General features: G+C 39.2%; 5 protein-coding genes and 1 long non-coding RNA gene across 6 annotated transcripts; 3 read left to right on the top strand and 3 right to left on the bottom strand.

Annotated features, from left to right (window-relative positions):
• The first annotated feature begins 1,852 nt into the window (after positions 1-1,852).
• On the top strand, positions 1,853-3,532 carry LOC109185786 (exocyst complex component EXO70B1-like). Its single transcript, XM_019335734.1, has one exon. The coding sequence runs from the start codon at positions 1,853-1,855 to the stop codon at positions 3,530-3,532; it is 1,680 nt and encodes a 559-aa protein (XP_019191279.1).
• Positions 3,533-3,702: 170 nt separating this feature from the next.
• On the bottom strand, positions 3,703-5,587 carry LOC109185821 (exocyst complex component EXO70A1-like). Its single transcript, XM_019335769.1, has 2 exons — positions 5,313-5,587; positions 3,703-5,276 (listed from the first exon to the last, which is right to left on the bottom strand). Exons 1-2 carry the CDS (start codon positions 5,570-5,572, stop codon positions 3,887-3,889), a joined length of 1,650 nt encoding a protein of 549 aa, XP_019191314.1. The 5' UTR covers positions 5,573-5,587; the 3' UTR covers positions 3,703-3,886.
• A 911-nt stretch (positions 5,588-6,498) lies between these two features.
• LOC109185785 (exocyst complex component EXO70B1-like) lies at positions 6,499-7,986 on the top strand. The gene has a single exon (XM_019335733.1). The coding sequence runs from the start codon at positions 6,499-6,501 to the stop codon at positions 7,984-7,986; it is 1,488 nt and encodes a 495-aa protein (XP_019191278.1).
• A 242-nt stretch (positions 7,987-8,228) lies between these two features.
• On the bottom strand, positions 8,229-11,638 carry LOC109185820 (nucleolin-like). Its single transcript, XM_019335768.1, has 10 exons — positions 10,688-11,638; positions 10,349-10,437; positions 9,985-10,108; positions 9,783-9,896; positions 9,542-9,666; positions 9,336-9,453; positions 9,160-9,248; positions 8,970-9,066; positions 8,796-8,884; positions 8,229-8,598 (listed from the first exon to the last, which is right to left on the bottom strand). The coding sequence occupies exons 1-10, from the start codon at positions 11,522-11,524 to the stop codon at positions 8,415-8,417; spliced, it is 1,866 nt and encodes a 621-aa protein (XP_019191313.1). The 5' UTR covers positions 11,525-11,638; the 3' UTR covers positions 8,229-8,414.
• On the top strand, positions 10,554-14,635 carry LOC109185823. The gene is made up of 2 exons (XR_002055042.1): positions 10,554-10,607; positions 14,593-14,635. It is a non-coding gene; the product is annotated as an uncharacterized LOC109185823 (long non-coding RNA).
• LOC109185818 (nucleolin 2) lies at positions 13,100-17,892 on the bottom strand. Its single transcript, XM_019335764.1, has 15 exons — positions 17,721-17,892; positions 17,589-17,637; positions 17,272-17,447; positions 16,895-16,996; positions 16,174-16,794; positions 15,972-16,085; positions 15,751-15,846; positions 15,489-15,542; positions 15,315-15,406; positions 15,106-15,223; positions 14,341-14,429; positions 14,156-14,252; positions 13,976-14,064; positions 13,514-13,836; positions 13,100-13,401 (listed from the first exon to the last, which is right to left on the bottom strand). The coding sequence occupies exons 1-15, from the start codon at positions 17,751-17,753 to the stop codon at positions 13,376-13,378; spliced, it is 2,079 nt and encodes a 692-aa protein (XP_019191309.1). The 5' UTR covers positions 17,754-17,892; the 3' UTR covers positions 13,100-13,375.
• Positions 17,893-19,125: the final 1,233 nt, after the last annotated feature.

Raw genomic sequence — 19,125 nt, 5'->3', positions numbered from 1 at the left:
CATAGCTCAATTCAATCACATAGCATCAATCACAAAAGATGACTTAATCGAATCCCTAATTGAATCTAGCTAATCATGGATTGAAATGTAAATTAAAGCATCAATTGAAACAAAAGACATTGCAATCACAATTGAAAGAAAGAAAATGCAAAGAAAGCAACAAGAAAGACTTGCTTTGATTAAGAACTAGTGAAATGAAATCTGAAAATTGCAAGATAATATTTGAAATTGTTCTTCAAATCTTCTTCAAAGTTGGATTGATTATACAAATGAAATGTTTGGAGAGATTTTCTCTACAAGAAAACCCTGGAGAAAGAGGGGAGAATGAAAAGTTTTCTAAAAATAACTGCATAGGGTTATTTATACCCTTCAAATCGCGCTAAAAATACAATTTTAAAAGGATTCTGGTGGTCATGGGGCTCACGGTGTGAGTTCCACCATGAATTTTTAGCACAGTTCGTAGGTTCTAGAGGACAAGGTCAAGTTCACGCCATGACCTCGATCGTGACCACACACTTTGCGCAATAGTTCTGATTCCTAGGCCATTTTTTACCTTATAGACGCTCTAATTAGCCTTTGTGGTCTTCATGAAAGTTGTAGCACTTTGAGTTTTTGTTCCAATGCCACTTGAATCACCTCATTTGAACACTCGTAGCCTGAGATATGCTCAAAATACTGAGATATCACCCGACAGAGAAAAATGCAAAGTAGAGTGGAGTCACGCCGTGACTACCGGCGTGAACCTTGATTTTCATTCCAAAATGCATATTTTTCATCTCCTTTGTTCCTTTGGATCCCCGGATCATGTCATATATGATACTTCCACCTCAATCTTTTTCATTTTTTTGACCTCTCATGATGCATATTTGATCCCGACCTTCATGTCATTTAGGTGATTTGGAGGCATTGATTATAACATCAAGCAAGTTGGAGCTCAATTGTATGTGTTTTGAAGTCATTTTGGTACAAAGATGTTTTTGGGAGTCATGAGATGTCAAGAAAGTGCCAAAGAACGAGTTGGATGTGTCATGACATGATGTGAGACCCAAAGGAACAAAAAAGATGAAGAAACATGCATTTTAGAGTGAAGATCAGGGCTCATATGCTGTGAGTGTTAGCATGACTACATTCTACTCTTTTTTTTTTTCTCAAGCAGGTGACGTCTTGATATTTTAAGCATATCTCATCCTAAGAATGTCTAAATCAAGTGATTCGAACCATATTGAAAAGATAATTAAAGATCTAAAACTTTAATGAAGACAACAAAGATAGGATGAGTAAGTTAAAATTTTGACTGACAAATAAAATTATTCAATATGAAATAATAAACATCAATTAAAATCAGAATGAGTCAATCCAACAATTTTCCTATAAACACTAAGTCTAACAAAAAATCTAAGCAAAAATACACACTAACAACAGGGCGACCTTTCAAGTCTTCGAGTATCGCCATCCACCATCTTTTCAATCAAAATGATTTTTTCCACTCGGTTGTAGAGATGTTTTAAACCATTTTCTGGTCGAGTCGTCGGAGACTGCTAACTTTTTTACTAAATTGTAAACACCTGCAGTTTTCTGCACTCAAGTCTATATATTCTTGTTGGACCCATGACCTTGTAAGAGCCTATAGTAATGCCGCGTGGGTCCTCTGATCTTCTTCCTCATTTTTGTCCTGTAATATGTTGAAACAATGGATCCGATGACTTCTTTTCTGTCCCTTTGATGGCCGAACAAGAAATCAAGAACAAGAACTAGTTAAATAGATACACACGCATCTGATATTTCACTTCTTATTCTACAGAAAAAGATTTCATCTCATAATAATCTGATTTCAACACTGTAATCTGCAGAAATGGAAGTGGTAAAGACGGATGATGACAGAGCGAGGGAGATTGTCCTCAAATATGATCCCAAATGTGCACAAGGCGATGATTATAGGCGCAAAATGATCTTCCAACGTTGCCGGAGTGAAATCGATGAATATCTCTGGGCTGTGGACTACATAATTCAGCAGTTCATGCAAAGCGGGAGCTTGGAAGCTGGAACTGTTCGGCGGCAGCTCTTGGACGAGTTCGAAACCATTCTCAATCATGTTCTCAGCACCAAACAAACCGTTTCAGAAAATCCCAGTACATATTCTTGCACCACTCGTAGCTATTCTCTTGGTTTCTGCTTCGAAAATGATCCCACAAGCTCTGTCCTGGATGATCTCCGGTCCATTGCGCGGCGGCTGAGGTCGATGGGGTGCCTCCGGGACTGCCAGGAAATCTACAGCGCCATTCGCGAGACGTTTTTCGATGCCACTTTAACGCGATTCGGTATTGCGAAGTTGAGCGCGGGTGATGTGCAGAAAATGGTGTGGCAAGAATTGGACAGGACGATCGGGCTCTGGGTTGGAGCAGCTCCCTTCCATGTTCATCTCATTACCATGGAAATCCACGCCTGCCAATCAATCTTTAAAGTCGAGAACGCCCCATTTCTGATGCAGATTGTAAGGGCTTACGTAAATCCGTTCCTGGATTTTGTCTCGGCAGTGGCGCGTGGTCGCCGTTCGTCGGAACGCCTGTTCGGGATGCTGGATTTGCACGGCTGTTTAACGTTAATGTTGCCCCCTTTAGAGCTACTAAAGTTGCCGGGAGCTGAGGCTTTGGTAAAGCAGGCGAAACAGATATTGTCAGCTTTGGAAGAGGCGGCCAGGGAGACATTTTTGAGGTTCGAGAGAGCTGTGGTGGGGGACTTGTCGTGTGTGGACAACGTGAGAGAGGGTGTTCATCATCTCACAACCTACGTAATGGACTACCTGACAAGAATCGTGTCGGGGTACGGGAAATGCGAGTGGATCGTGGCGAGGAACATCGACGACATCCTCTGGATCGGCGACACTTTCAGCGGCAAAACGCCGCATAATGTTCATGACTGCTGTGACCAGCCGCCGCTAGCCTCGCATATCAAACTGGTGATTGCTAATCTGCTGTGCAACTTGCGGGGCAAGACTAAAGAACAGGAATTGGATGATGGGTTTGCCTGTTTTTTCATGATGGTTAACCTCAACCATGTTGTTCAGAAGTTAAAGGAATCTGAGTTAGTAAAAGTTGTCGGGGAGGACTTCAAATCTTGTCTGGAAAATGCTCTCCAATCCACGGTCTTTGCCCACCTGAGCTCAACCTGGGATAGAGTTCTGAAGGGTTTGGAGCAGGGATTAGTCCCCAAGAAAATAAAACTTCTGGGGATGTCGATTTCGGGTCCTTGTAGGAGGAAGGGAATCCTTAAAGATTTTAATGTTGCCTTTGAGAGGATCCAGCAAACGCAGTGTCGGTGGGTTGTGCGTGATTGGGAGCTCAGGGAAGGGCTTCGTCAATGTATTTTGAAGAGATTGGTTCCAGCTTATGATTCCTTTCTTCACCAACTTTCCCAGTGCAGATCCTCCAGAAAGGCCACAAAGTTGATCAAATACTCTGTTGAGGATTTGGAGAATGCAGTCTGCTGTCAACTCTTCGAGGGCCGCCCCCCATCACCCTTTCGATCAAAATGATATAGTCTTTTCGGGGGCAATTAGTTAATTTAGTGACTATAAAGTTACAAATTTAACTCTCAGTAGATACTGTTGCAGTATGTTGTCACATTTAAGGTTGTCTTAGATGGTATAACCTTAGCTTATACACTTGTGCCACTGCATATCTGTAAATTGTCATGCAATAAGACACAGAGAATCCTCTATTGGCTATTATTCAAAATACTAATACAATTATTTATTTAATTCTATCTCAACCGGACTAAACACATAAAATGAAGAAAGAGAAGAATGAGAGTAGTAAATAAACTAAGGAAACAATAATGCAAGTGGCAGCAACAGATCAATGTTGTTCTTGACTCCATGTATAGTATGTTATGTTGATGGAAAGGATGTGGGAGGGCGACCCTGAAAGAGCTGAGAGATTGCTTTCTTTAAATCCTCAACTGAGTATTGGATTTCAGTGGTGGGATTACCAGAAGTGTCTGAGAGTTGGTCAAGAAGATGCTCATAAGTTGGAACCAACCTATCCAAAATAACTTTTCGAAGCTGTCCCATGAGGTTGGCATCAGATCCCGACCACCTAGATTGAGTTTGATGAACTTTACCAAACATTTCATTGAAATTCCTAAGAGTTTTCTTCCTGCTACTCTGCCAGGAAATCGTGACGTTGAAGAGCTTGATCTTTTTGGGAGTGGAGCATTGCGCCAAATCCTGTACAATTTCGGTCCAAGTCGAACCCAGGTATTTCAGTTTTGCAGAACGCAGGCCTGTTTCAATATCATGCAGGAAATCACCCTGTACTATCATTCTTAATCCTGGCTGCTCATTCACCCTCTGAATAATGTAATTGAGGTTATTCAACATGAAAAAGTGAGCAAAAGCATCATCGTCCTGCAGGTGTTGGACGGTCTTGCTTTTCAACCTGCGCAGCAACGAGGCAATGACCCAAATGACGTGAGATGCAAATGGCGATACGCCGCTACCATCAATACTTTTTTTCTCACAGATATTCCCATCGATCCTTGTTCTTACTTCCACCTTTCTTGGCACTGAAACTATCCATTCACACTCGTTACTGTATTCAGATATCAATCTCATCATATAATCCATGACATAATTTGTGGTGGTATGAACACCACCCTCTTTGACGCTACTAATATGCATAACGTCACTGTCCACCGCTCTCTCAAAATTCCGGAAACTCACTTTTGCTGCCTCTATGAGCTGAGACAAGGCTTCTTCAACCTGTGTCGCCAGAGGATCATCTCTGGGCACCTCCAACAATACACACCGGCTCAAGGTAGTGTTTAGGATGCGGTGTAAATCAAGGAATCTGAATAGTTTTTGTGGAGAAGGGTGAGTGGTGGCAAATGCCTGTACGAAATCTAGGAATGGTGAGACATAAGCCCTCACTATTCCCATCACAAGTGCTGATGAATCGTCTTTGAAGACTGACTGGTGGGTCTGTTTTTCAATGGGGATAAGATCTACACAGAACACAAGTGCTTTCAACCACAGCCCTACAACCTTGTCAAGTGCTTCCCATTCCATCCTCTTCACCTCAACCGCACTTAATTTCTGAATGCCAAATCGCCCTAAAGTGGCATCGAAAAATGCCAGGCGTTTGGTCTTGTAAATCTGCTTGCAATCTTCGAGATATCCCATGGCACTCAGGCGCTGTGCAATGGAGGGAAGTTCATCAGGGAGAGTTTCGGTGAGTTCTTCCAAGGCGAGACTAGCGCTGCTCAAAGAAGTTGAATAATTTGCATTAAAAGAAGCAGGGAAATGAGTATTACTGGTAGTAGGATGAGTGAAGGCAAGAGAGAGCGTGGTTCCAAACTCATCCAGCATCTGCTTCCTCACCGTCATCGTCTCTGCACTTTCCAAACTCTCATGTATGGAGGAGATACTAAACCATTTCAATTCGCTAAGCTCCTCGCCTTCAAACACCATTAACCTCTTCTTCTCGTCGTCTACTTGTGCAGTAGTAGTAGTAGTATACTTGGCCACCATCTCTACTGCACTTTCCTCATCTTCAAAGTCCCTCGTTGGCTCCATTTTCTACAGATTTCCGGCCTTTGATCCAGGCTAAAATTGGTCTTTATGGTGCTCCATTTCTGCCCCTGGAAGTAGGACCGACACGGCTTTATCATAGAAATGTCACATATGCATTATGTTGTGTTAGCCACACCAACCAGAAGAAGTAGAGGAAAATTCAGACTTGGCTTTCTTTTTTTCTTTTTTTTTTTTGGGTATACCAGATTTCCACCGTCAACACAGTGACTAATCCTCTCGCTGAATTGTAGGCACCTCTTTTAGGACCTGGAAATTTAAGGCCGCTTCATTCCCAAAGCAAGGATCGAATCCTTTACCTTTGGACTTTGATTAAGAATTGGAACGAGTCCCTTACTTGATGGATAAGTCCCTTCCACTCAATCACACCTTCCAGGTTCAAACTTGGCTTTCTGCAGTTTCTTTGAAACCACACAATCACAACACTATTGGCTAACATTCCACACGGTATTCTAGCTACATAAACAAAAATTATACCTGAGTAACTTTTTGTTTTTTACATACAAAATAACACATCCTTAACCCTCTAAATTTGACTCTTACACCTATAAAAATTTCGCTCAAAATCTTTTAACACAATGCATCAATCTTGCATTTGCTTTAGCAGCCCGCTTATTCATTTTGTGTCACTGGCCCAAAATTGTAACTTACTTTTTTTTTATATATAAAATAATTTGTCTCTGAAAGCTAAGAGTAAAAAAATATAAGGTTACCATCCTCAAAGAAAAATCAAACACCCATTGCATGTGGCCATCACTTTCCTGGGCATTTCCAAACCATTTCTCTTGAGGTGATTACCTCTAATTTCTGTATCAAATGACCCAAAAGGCCAAAATGTCTTGAAGCTAACAAAGAAAACAAAAAGAGAAGCTCCCCATTGACAATCTTTTCAAGAATCATCTCCAAACACCATGGATTTGCCCCCGAGCTTTGATACTGACCTATCAAAAGCAGTAAAAGTAATATTGCAGTATGATTCATCAGCAGATGCAGGAGGAGGAGGAGGAAGAAAATGGTTGACCTTTGAGGGTGACCACTGTGAAATCGATGAATACTTGCAGGCTATTGATGAAATAGTTAAATCCATGGAATCAGCCCAGATCTCATCAGAAGATAGGACCAAACTGGAGAGCACAGTTCATATTGCCAAGAACCAGTTGAAGAACGAGTTTCAAACCATATTAAACACCAGTTGTTTAACTACTTACACAGAAATTTCTCCTGCTTATTCAAGCACCTTCAGCACTGGAGGCTACTCCTTTGCAGAATCCATAGTGGGGTGTGTCCACGATCTCAGGTCCATTGCAGAGAGGATGAGCTCCATGGGATATCCCCATGACTGCAAATCCCTTTACAGAACTGCCCGAAAGTCCCACCTCGATGCCAATTTCAGACGATTTGGCATCGAGAAACTAAGCATATCTGACATTCGGAGGATGCATTGGGAAGAGCTTGAAGAGAAGATTGTGCTATGGATTCGAGCAGCTCAATTCTGCATAGAAAATTTATTCTGCAGAGAAAAGATAATGTGCCAAGAAGTATTCGAAGACCTGCAAACCGCCAAGGACGATGCATTCTTCATGGAAATTGTGAAAGATCATGTCACTATGTTCTTCGCCTTTGCACAGGCAGTCAGCTCGATCCGCCCTTCTGCAGAACGGCTGTTCAAGATTCTCGACTTGCACGAGAGACTGCTGTCTCTCCTGCCCGACATCGAGTACATATTCGGTGCAAAATCATCAGAGAGGGTTCAGATTCAAGCCAGAACAACACTTTCCCAGCTTGCCCAGGCTGCCAGGGACATCCTGCAAAATTTTGAGCATTCTGTTCTGGCACACTCATGGTCTGTCACGGGAGTCGAAGAGGGAGTTCATCCCTTAACTACATACGTGATGGAATACTTAACCAGAATGATGCATGGATATGGCCAACCTCTGACAACCTTAATAACATCAAAACCCCAGATAATGATCGAACGAATGGGGGACACTGTTCTCGACAGAAGATTCATTGACAGGGAGAATCAGTCGCCGCTAGCCTCACACCTGGTTTGGATAATTGCCAGCCTGCATTGCAACCTGAAGATCAAATCCAAACAGCACAAAGATGGGTATGAGCACTTGTTCATGATGAACAACGTTAGATACATTGTGTTACAAGTACAAGAATGTGCAGTAATGAAAGATTCGATAGGGGAAGAGTACCTGCATGATTTGGAAGAAAACCTCAGAATTGCCAGAGAATCATACATGCTTAGCACCTGGAACAAGATGCAGGCATGCAGCAAGATTTGTCCAATGGGCTGTCGATTAAGAAAAGGGGGTTTGGTCTCAAACTCATCAGATTTTGTGGTGGTGGGCAATTTGGTTCGAGTAGAAAACACATTCTTAAAGACATGAATTCTACGTTTGAGGAAATTCATAGGACTCAATCGAGATGGTTGGTCCCAGATTTGCAGCTTCGACAAGAGCTGCATCAGTGTATACTGAATGGATTGGTTCCACTTTACAATTCATTTGTAAAGCAATTGTCTGAAAAGGGAAAGGCATCATCAATCAAGTACTCGGTTGATGATCTGCAGATGGCAATCTCACAAATGTTTGAGGGCCGCCCTGCTACACTACAAACTATTTGATACTTGTTGAGTTTGACATTTAGAATTTTTTTTGTTTTTTGAATGCCATGAAAAATTCACAATCACTATTCAATAGTGTGCACAAGTTGATGTCCGGGGAGATCAACCAAACAAACAAACAAACAAACAAACAAACTATTGTTGACAAGATAGATCCACATGATGATGATGGATAAACCAAAATACAAACTATCATAGTCGAAAGCGGCCACCGCCACGTCTACCACCTCCCCTTCCTCCAAACCTGCCTCCACCACGACTATCACATCTTGGCTTAGGATCATCAACATACAAGGTGTTGTTTCCAATTTGGGAGTTGTTGAGCTCCAGAGCCCAGTTCATTGCATCACTGTCTGTGAACTCAATATAAGCCATCCTGTAAACAAAGAAATGGCATACATAATAGATCATTAAATATCAGATTCAAAATCCCTAAGATACAGTCTGACAAGCAGTACAATACAAGCAACATCGACAATGAAAGGGCGCTACACAAAAATAACAATAGATATGGGCAGTGAAATTTTAGTTCAAGAGGTTCCAGACACAAGGTCCTAAAGCCACCAGGCATACCCTTTAAGGTTCCCTTCCGGGTCCGTTGGAAGTCTGATACTTTTAATCTCTCCACAACAGCCAAAATGATCCTCAAGAGCACTCCTCATCTGCAAATGGTATATACAAAGGCAACCAGATCAGACATCAATAAAGAAAATGGATCACAGGTTTGCACAGACAAAAAAAAGATACCACATCTTCAATAACATTCTTGTCAAACCCCTTAACAAACACAGTTGTACTTTCACCTCCACCCCTGCCCTGCCTCTGGGAGGAGTTATCAAATTTCCTACAGTAAACAAATTACCCAAAAAAAAATAAAAATTATACACTATGTTTAACTCACAATCCATGATTCTAACTTTAGGGGAAGATGGCCTACCCACTATTCGAAGTATAAGCTCCCCTCTCATAAGCAAGGTCAAGCCTCACTTCTCGGCCCAACAACTGTTGACCATTAAGTTCAAGAGCCTGCAACAGATTTGTACACACAGCAACAAATAATTCAACTCAGTCACTGTTAAACAAGGCAAACAAGTACAAGAAAGAACCATTTACCTTTGCAGCTGCCTCAGAAGTAGTAAATTCAACATGCCCGTAGCCCTTGAACTTCCCATCTGGATGTGAAGCAAAACGAACATCCTTTAACTCTCCACAATCTTTGAAGAAATTCTCTCTGCATGCATGTCAGAAAAACAATTAAGAAGATTATTTGAAAATAAGTACCAATATGCGTAAATATTCCAGGGACAAAATTTACATACACATCAGCCTGTACAATTGACCATGACAAATTTCCCATAAAAAGAGTTTTGGATCCTTGGGATTCAGATCCAACTGATGAGGAATCATCAGAACTGCCCTCCGTCCCAGTAGAAGACTGCCACAGCTAAAAGAGAGAATAGGCAAGCTCAGAAGGTGTACATACACATATGAAATGCATGCAAATGTAATAACAATTGTATAAAGATTCAATAATTACAAAAGATCTCAATCATTCAATACCTTCTCAACAGCCTCATCTTTAGATGGCTCATCATCAGAACTTTCATCTTCAGAACTGGTCCCATCTTTCGAGGCATTAGCACTTTGTTGGACAGTAGTTCCAGTAGTTGAGGCCTCCTCACACATACATCAAACAATATGTTAGCATACATAGTGTAGAACACAATCAATGAGGATAAAAACAATACCAATACACACTTACATTGGTATTTTCCTTTTGTAGCTCCTCATCTTCCTCATCTTCACTTTCATCAGAACTGTCATCATCATCAGAACTGCTTTCACCTCCACCCCTGCCCTGCTTCTGGAAGGAGTTATCAAATTTCCTAGAAGTAAACAAATTACCAAAAAACAATTATACACTATGTGTAACTCACAATCCATGATTCTTCTCCCAAAAAGGTTGAATCCCCAACCCCAAGGGCCCTCCACACCCCAGCCCGACAGAACATTTGGGAGGATGTAAATCACGGTGACTCAATAGCTTAGCAAACAGAGCCAAATGCCGGTGCGTACAAGGGATCTATCACAATCCATGATTCAAAATTTAGGGGAAGATGGCCTACCCACTATTCGGAGTATGAGCTCCCCTCTCTTCAGCAAGGTCAAGCTCCACTTCTTGGCCCAACAACTGTTGACCATTAAGTTCAAGAGCCTGCAACAGATTTGTACACATAGCAACAAATAATTCAACTCAGTCACTGTTAAACAAGGCAAACAAGTACAACAAGAAACAAAAGAACAGTAAATATAAGAAAATGCACACTACTAGAAAAATATTAGCCTATTAGGGGCAACCATATGGGGATTCACTTCAGTTTGAAGGTCAAACCAAAACCAAACAAAATATTTTGAGCTAATGTCAACCAAAATCAAATATATCAGTATGAATTTGGGTTCACCACCTCTTGAGGCTGTGGCATTTGTATCTCCGCCTTGCGCGGTGGTCCCTCAACCAGCCAACGACTACCAATGGCCGGAAAACGTCGACGAGTTGCCCTGAGCCAAGAACCATATGGCCTCACCTCCTCCTCCTCCGTGACCTCGTACCTCCTCGGACAGTAAGGATCAGTGTGATCCATTAATCCACACAAGAAACAAAAATGGGGTAAGCGTTCATACTTGAACTCAGCCCAAAACCAATCACCCCCTCCTTTCCTCAGCTTCACTCTCCTCCGCAGGGGTTTTGTGATATCTAACAGTACTCGGACCCTTAGAAAGGACTTCCAGGATCCATCAAAATTGTTCCTATCAGCTCGAATAAATGTTCCCAGATAGTCCCCAATGGCTTTGGCAATGTTTTCCCTAAATAAACCTATCGGAAGCTTATGGACTTGAACCCAAAACTCCGCCTTACACAGAGGAATGTCTTTTGGCAATTCACTCGGTTGCATTCTATGGAGCACCAGAAGACTCTGATCGAAACACCAAGGCCCGTCCTCCATAACTCGCTTTAAATCCACTTGGTGAAAAAACTGAAATACAAATAGATTATAATCTGCCTCTGTCATCATCATACCCATACCAGGTCTCCAAGTAGCGGCAATGGTGTCCCTAAGGTTCATAAACTTGATTGGTTTGTCAGTCAGCAACTTCCCCACCAGCATGTATTTGAATTCTACACGATCTTCGTTTACTTCATCAATGCTTATGACCAGAGCTTCATCTTCCTCCTCGTCCAGGGAGAGGGAAGCACGAGCGTTAACGGTGGAACGAGAACTTGACGCATCCATTGAAGCCATCGGGCCAAAACAGCACTGACAAAATCACAAGAGATTTGAGAAAAAAAGAGGGTTTTGCTAGGGTTCTAATTGAAGTGGATACCTCCCTTCACGATCATAAATGCGTAACTCCCACTTACCCATTACCATGCCAAATGGCTAGACTTTTGATCAAAAAGTTTTTTTTTTTCTGAAAAGTTTTTTATAAAGTTGAACCTTGTTTTTGTTATAAGTGTAGGTCCAATCCGTAACCCTTGTTTTTTATGAAGTTGACCATTGTTTTTGTTGTTTTTTATGAAGTTGACCATTGTTTTTGTTTATGAAAAGGACAATCTCTTGAGGCTTTGGTGAATATCATCATTTGCCATGTGCGTAGAGTAATATATTCACTCTACTCATCCTAGTTTGCATTCATCTAAACTTGGATCCCAACGTTTTATATAATGATTAAGTGATATCCTAGCCCGGTCTGTAAAGGCAAATCAAATCCGGCTAAAGTAAATCATTTTTAATTGTAATCCGACTTTTCGGTATCGATATTGGCTTGTTTTCTTTGAATTTTTGCTCATATTTGCATCGATTACTATTTTGTGCCTTTCATTCCTATGCAATTTCTTTTTTGGATATGCATATATACAGTTGCCAACTTGTCTAAAGTTGGGATGGTAGTAGGCTACCTCGTATATACTGGCGGATTGCAGTATACTAGTCCGGTTGAACGGTGATCCGATAAAGAGTTATTCAAATCCATTTATAGCTCCCTATTGACTAATAGTGGGAAAGGTAGTACAAACTACCCCTGTCCAACTCTTAGCGAACCAGTTCTCCAATATCATTTCTCCAAAAGTGAAGGTTTTTTTTTTCAAAATGATCCTTTGCTCTTCTCAAAAAATTTTAAAAAGAAATCCATGTGTTTTTTCTTTCTTTGGACAGTTCAACCAACATACAATTTGGTGGGGCTAAAGACTTTATTTTTGGTGGCCTTGCTTGCCATTTCTTTTTTGTGACAAAGGACGTGATTATATTTCTAAAAGACTCACAGAAATATTGAGCTTTCCGTGGGTTACTCGGAGAAGATCTCATTTGGAAGGACTTCCATTTCTCATCTTAGAGGACGTGATTATATTTCTAAAAGACTCGCAAAAATACTGAGCTTTCCGTGGTTACTCGGAGAAGATCTCGGAAGGACTTCCATTTCTCATCTTAGATGTGCTGGAAATGACCTTCTTCATGATCATATGTTTGATCCTTCTCTCTATATTTGTATTCTTTTCTCAAATGTATTCAGGCTTATTTGCTTTTTTATACAAACTTTTAGTTTTGTAGTTTGTATCGTTTGACTTGTTTTATAGATTTTCCATTTTGGACTAGGAAATGCCCCGTGTAGTTGTATACTTCTAGGTACATATATATCATTGGCAATCATCGAAAGTACCTTGAATCCCATCAATTCTCTTCTAGTTCCTTATCAATTGAGACTTTTACTTTTGTATACTATTAGGTACATATATATCACTGTGACACAGATCAAGTGCAATATGGCTGGCTGGCTAATGATTACTCTTTCTAAAACAGAAACGAATTCAAACATGTAAATGAACACTAATGCCTGTAGGAGGGGATTTTATAGATAAAATGTAAAAGACAGAATTTGGCAACTTTATATGAGTTGGTGCCGGTAGAGGATAAATAAATAATGTAGGTAAACAAACAAACAAACTATTGTCGACAAAATAGATCCCCACATGGATAAACAAAATACAAACTATCATAGGTCACATGTTCAGAAATAAACTAGAACTCAGTCTTAAAATAAACAAAAATGGCAAACATTCTGGCTGCTGCCTGATGCCGAGCTTCACAGCCTACTCCTCAATCATCAAAAGTTGTCTTCTTACCTACACAATTTGTAATAGTGTCACTTGATAAGGAACTAGAAGAGAAGTTAATAATACACAGCAGCTAATATATATATATATATATATATATATATATATATATATCAATTACCAGAAGAAAAAGTCATGCTTGGCTTGCCAGGAGTTCGGCCACCTCCTCTGCCACTGCCTCCAAACCTGCCACCACCACCACTTCCAAACCTACCACCACCACCACCACGTCTACCACCTCCCCTTCCTCCAAACCTGCCACCGCTGTCCCTACCACCGCTCCTACCACCACCAAACCTGCCACCTCTGCCTCCACTCTCACCACGACTATCATTTCTTGGCTTAGCTTCATCAACATACAAGCTGCTGTGCCCAAGTTGGGAGTTGTTGAGCTCAAGAGCCTTGCTCATTGCATCATTGTCCGCGAACTCAATATAAGCCATCCTGTAAAGAAAGAATTGACATAAGATCATTAGATACGGGCACGCACTAAATAATGGAAAACCTAACGGAATAATGTGTGCAGTATAAACCCAATGCAATGCGCAGTACAAATTTTAGTTCAAGAGGTTCCAGGACATACCCTTTAATGTACCCTTCCGGGTCTGTTGGGATTCTGGTACCTTTAATCTCTCCACAAGAACCAAAATGACCCTCAAGAGCACTCCTGATCTGCAAATGGTATATACATAGGCAACAAGATCAGATATCAATAAAGAAAATGGATCAGAAGTTTGAACAGACAAAAAAATGCCACAAGTACATTGTCTTCAGTATCATTCTTGTCAAAACCCCTAACAAACACAGTTGTACTTTCACCTCCACCCCTGCTCTGCCTCTGTGAGGAGTTATCAAATGCCCTACAGTAAAAAAAAAAATTACAAACAAAGTTAAACACTATGTTTAACTCAGAATCCATAATTCTAAACTTAGGGGAAGATTGCTTACCCACTATTTGGAGTATAAGCTCCCCTCTCTTTAGCAAGGTCAAGCTTCACATCTCGGCCCAACAAATCTTGACCATTAAGTTCAAGAGCCTGCAACAGATTTGTACACACAGCAACAAATAATTCAACTCAGTCACTGTTAAACAAGGCAAACAAGTACCAAGGGGAAAAAAGAACAATAAAAATAAGAAAATGCATATAACAAAATATTAGTATATTAGGCAACCATCCAGGGATTTACTTCAGTTTGAAGGTCAAACCAAAACCAAACTAAATACCTAGGCTTATCATTTTTTTAAACTGATGAAAACCAAACAAAATATTATGAGCTCATTTTAATGCCAACTAAAATCAAATATTTCAGTGTCAATTTGGGTTCATTAAAAACAAAATTTAAATTAAAGCAAAATTTCAAACTTCAAGTGTCAATAGAATGCAAATAACATCAACAAAAAAATAAAACTAGACAAATTTTAAATTAAATTATGGTTCTAAAGAGCAGAGATTTTGGTTTCAATTTGGTTAGACCGATTTGGGGTCAAACCAAAATCATACAAAAACATTTGGTTTAATAAAAATCCCAAACCAAAATAATAACAATAATTTAGTTTCATGGAATGGATTGATCAATCAAATCAAATCAGTTTAGGTGCGTGACAGCACCTTTAATAATAATAGTTCAAAATTAAATTTTGCAAAATAATCAGTTACTTGAAACAAACAGAATATAGAATAAACAACCAATACATAACAAAAAATCGTTTACCTTTGCAGCTGCCTCAGAAGTAGTAAATTCAACATGCCCATAGCCCTTGAAAGTCCCATCTGGATGTGAAGCAAAACGAACATCCTTTACCTCTCCACAATCTTTGAAGAAATTCTCTCTGCATGCATATTGAAAAAAAAACAATTAAAAAGAATACTTGAAAATAAGTACCAATATGCTCAAATATTCAAGGGATAAATTGTACATACACATCAGCCTGTTCAATTGACCATGACAAATTTCCCATAAAAAGACTTTTGGATCCTTGGGATTCAGCCTTAGGAGTGACTGGGGTCTTCTCCTGCATTTCAAATCCAATAGTTTTAACCAATAAAATAATTTCCCAACAAAAACTAATATACTACACTTTGAAAACCACTTACAAATTTCTTTTTGCCATCTGTGCCAAATGCATCAACCATTTTCACATCCGCACCCTGTTTCATTTAACATCTACTAAACTTTTTGTTTTGGTAATATAAAAGAGAGCTTTTCCATGTTACACAATTTTGAAAAACTCATGCTATATATATAAATTAAGTATCATTGGGTCAACAATATCATCATGTAATTCACAGTTGAAAAATCACAAATCACAAATAAATGCCCAAAATCCATCAAATTCATCACAAGGAAGCTAATTACCTTCTTTGGAGTCTTTGCAGGCACATCCTCTTCTTCATCACTAGACTCCTCTGATGAGGAATCATCAGAACTGCTCTCCTTCTTCCCAGTAGAAGACTGCCACAGCAAAAGAGAGGATAGGCAAGCTCAGAAGGTGTACAGTGTACACATGAAATGCATGCAAATGTAATAACAATTGTATAAAGATTCAATAATTACAAAAGATCTCAATCAGTCAATACCTTCTTAACAGCCTCAGCTTTAGATGGCTCATCATCAGAACTTTCATCTTCAGAACTGGTCTCATCTTTAGAGGCTTTAGCACTTTGTTTGACAGTAGTTCCAGTAGCTGAAGCCTCCTCACATATACATCAAACAATATGTTAGCATACATAGTGTAGAACACGATCAATGAGGATAAAAACAATACATATATACACTTACCTTGGTATTTTTCTTTTGTGGCTCCTCATCTTCACTTTCATCAGAACTGTCATCATCATCTGAACTGCTTTCAACTTTTTTGGTGGGGGCAGATGAACTAGGAGTTGCCTTCTTCACAACCTTTTCATCCTCATCCGAACTACTATCCTCTTCTGAGCTGGATTCATCTTGCTTCGGTTTTACTGCACCATTCTTAGCAGGCACTTTTTTAGCAACAGGGGCATCCTCATCTGAGCTACTATCATCCTCACTAGAGCTATCTTTCTTTGGTGCACTCTTTCCTTTGGGAGCAGGACCCTTCTTGGCATCAGGCATCTCCTCATCAGAACTGGAATCACTAGAACTATCCTTCTTCTTAATGGATGCAGCAGGTGCACTCTTTCCTTTCGGAGCAGGACCCTTCTTGGCAGCTGGCATCTCCTCATCTGAGCTACTATCATCAGAGCTAGAACTAGCTTCCTTCTTAATGGTTGTAACAGGTGCACTCTTTCCTTTGGGAGCAGTACCCTTCTTGGCAGCAGCAGTACCCTTCTTAGCAGTAGGAATCTCCTCATCTGAGCTACTATCATCAGAGCTGGACTCAACTTTTTTAGCATTAGCAGGTTGCTTTTTCTTTGGGACCTAGATATAATATCAAAAACCAGTGTTAAAATCATGAAAAAAAGAACATTGTACATCAATATTGCATTATAATGTAAATTATAATTCAAACATCCAGTACTTCATCTTCATCAGAAGAACTCTCATCCGAACTGCTTGAAAGCTTCCCATTTTTGGCAGCCACTGGTTTCTTAGGTGCAGCTACAGTTTTAAGAGCTGGCTTCTGACAACAATAAAAACACCATCAGAAACTCCGCACTTTAAACACAACCCACCAAATATTTTTTTTAAACATTGAAAGGAACCAATAATCCATACTCTAAAAACAAATATATATATATATATATATATATATATATATATAACAGTAGTTTTTATATGAAACTAAGTATAGGAAGTCAAATTTAGGTCAATAAGAGCATACAACACTAAATGGTACTAGTTCAAATTTCATAAACTCACAAGCATGCACATACAGAGATATTTAAATCAACAGACCTTCAATTCTTCCTCAGAATCAGAAGAATCTTCATCAGACGAGGAACTGCTTTCCACCTTCTTCTTCTGAACCTTGGCATCGGCCTTTTTCTTCTCTATAGCTTGTTCTAAAGCTGAATCCTTTTTCTGCTTTTTTGCGCTGGCCTTTCCAACCGCAGCTTCCGCTTCTCTCTTACCTACAAAGTCACCAAAAAAACAGTGAACTCGTTTTCGAATAACAGATTTTAAAAACAAAACAATAATTAAAAACGGTGGAAGATCAATTACAAACAAAAATAATACGAAAAAAAAAAACTTTTAAAAAAAAAAAATTGAACCTTTTTGCATCGGCTTAGTCGGAGTAACTACAGCTGCAGTGGCATCAACCTGGACAAAACCATAATAAATAATGTAAACAGAAAAAAAATAATAACTTCTGCACAGAGATAGAATCGCTAGACGAGATTTACCTTAAGATTTGATTTCTTAGAGGATTTGCCCATTGTGATGGAAGATGAGAAGGGGAGAGCGGGGAGAGGAGCTGCGATATGAAAAACCCTAAAGATATATTAGGGTTTAGGCGATGGAAGAAACCTATGTGAACCAGCGAAAGGCATGTATTTATACACGCTATAGTACAGTAACGGGCTAACGGCGCCAATTAGGGTTTACACTTTACAGATATTTTTAATTTTTTCTTTTTAATTTCTCTTTTTTTTAAACATTAATTTCCCTTTTATAATGGAATATATATATACATACATTTTGACCAATAATTTATGAGTTAATACTCAAAATCGTTCTCGACTATAGTGGTTTTTTTCAATTTCGTCCTAAACAACTTTGGTGACCTAATATCGTCTCAGACTTTTGTGTTTCGCGCAATTTAGTCCCAGAGTTTTGTGTTTTTGCTCAATTTAGTCCCTCATTTGTTATTCTGTCCATTTGGTGTTAAATAAATACACAATTAAGTAATTTTAATATTGGCATCTCTTTACTCATAGACATGTGAACTGCGAAATTCATTTTTTTTTTACGAATTACTCCCAGAATTACTCATAAAACTGCGAATATAAAATTTGATTTGCAGATCCGAGAGTAATTCTGGGTGTAATTCATACAAGAAAGAGGAATTTCGCACTTCACAAGTTGAAAATAAAGAGAGATCACTATTGACATTACTGAATTGTCCCTTTATTTAACACCAATTTGACGGAATAACAAATGGAGGACTAAATTGAGCGAAACACAAAAGTCTGGGACGATATTAGGTCACCAAAGTCGTTTAGGACGAAATTGAGAAAAATCACTATAGTCAATGACGATTTTGGGTATTAACTCAATAATTTATTTACGAGGTTATTCCCTATTATTATTATTCTTGTTTTAATTATTTTTTAAATGGCACTTTTTCTTATATATCTTATTTTACTTCTCAATTATAGGTATATTTTACAATAGACCTGCAAAATTTAAAAAACTAATAAATTTTTTAAAAATAATAGATAAATATTTCAATGTCATCGTTCTTTAACTCAAATACACAAAATAAATAAGATAATTTTTCTCATCATCATTTTCGAATCTTACAGGCCGTTTGGTTGGAAGTAAGGAATTATGGTGGAAATGAATTGTAATTCGATAGAAAAAGAATAGGGTAGAAATAAAGTAGGAATTCAAATTACATTGTTTGGTATGCAAAATAAGCTTATAGGGAATTGAAAAGGAATAAATGATACAATGACTGAAATGCTCTCATGTAATACTACTACTACTAATAATAATAATGCTCTAAGGGACAAAAGTGTCTTTCCAATCTCCAATTCAACATTGAATTACAATTCCTAGGGGGAACCCGGAATTGTAATTCAGTAT

The sequence above is a fragment of the Ipomoea nil genome, unplaced genomic scaffold, assembly GCF_001879475.1.
Source record: "Ipomoea nil cultivar Tokyo-kokei standard unplaced genomic scaffold, Asagao_1.1 scaffold1361, whole genome shotgun sequence".
NCBI lineage: Eukaryota > Viridiplantae > Streptophyta > Magnoliopsida > Solanales > Convolvulaceae > Ipomoea > Ipomoea nil.
Note: the sequence above shows the minus strand (reverse complement) of the source record. Positions and strands in the feature narration are given on the sequence as shown.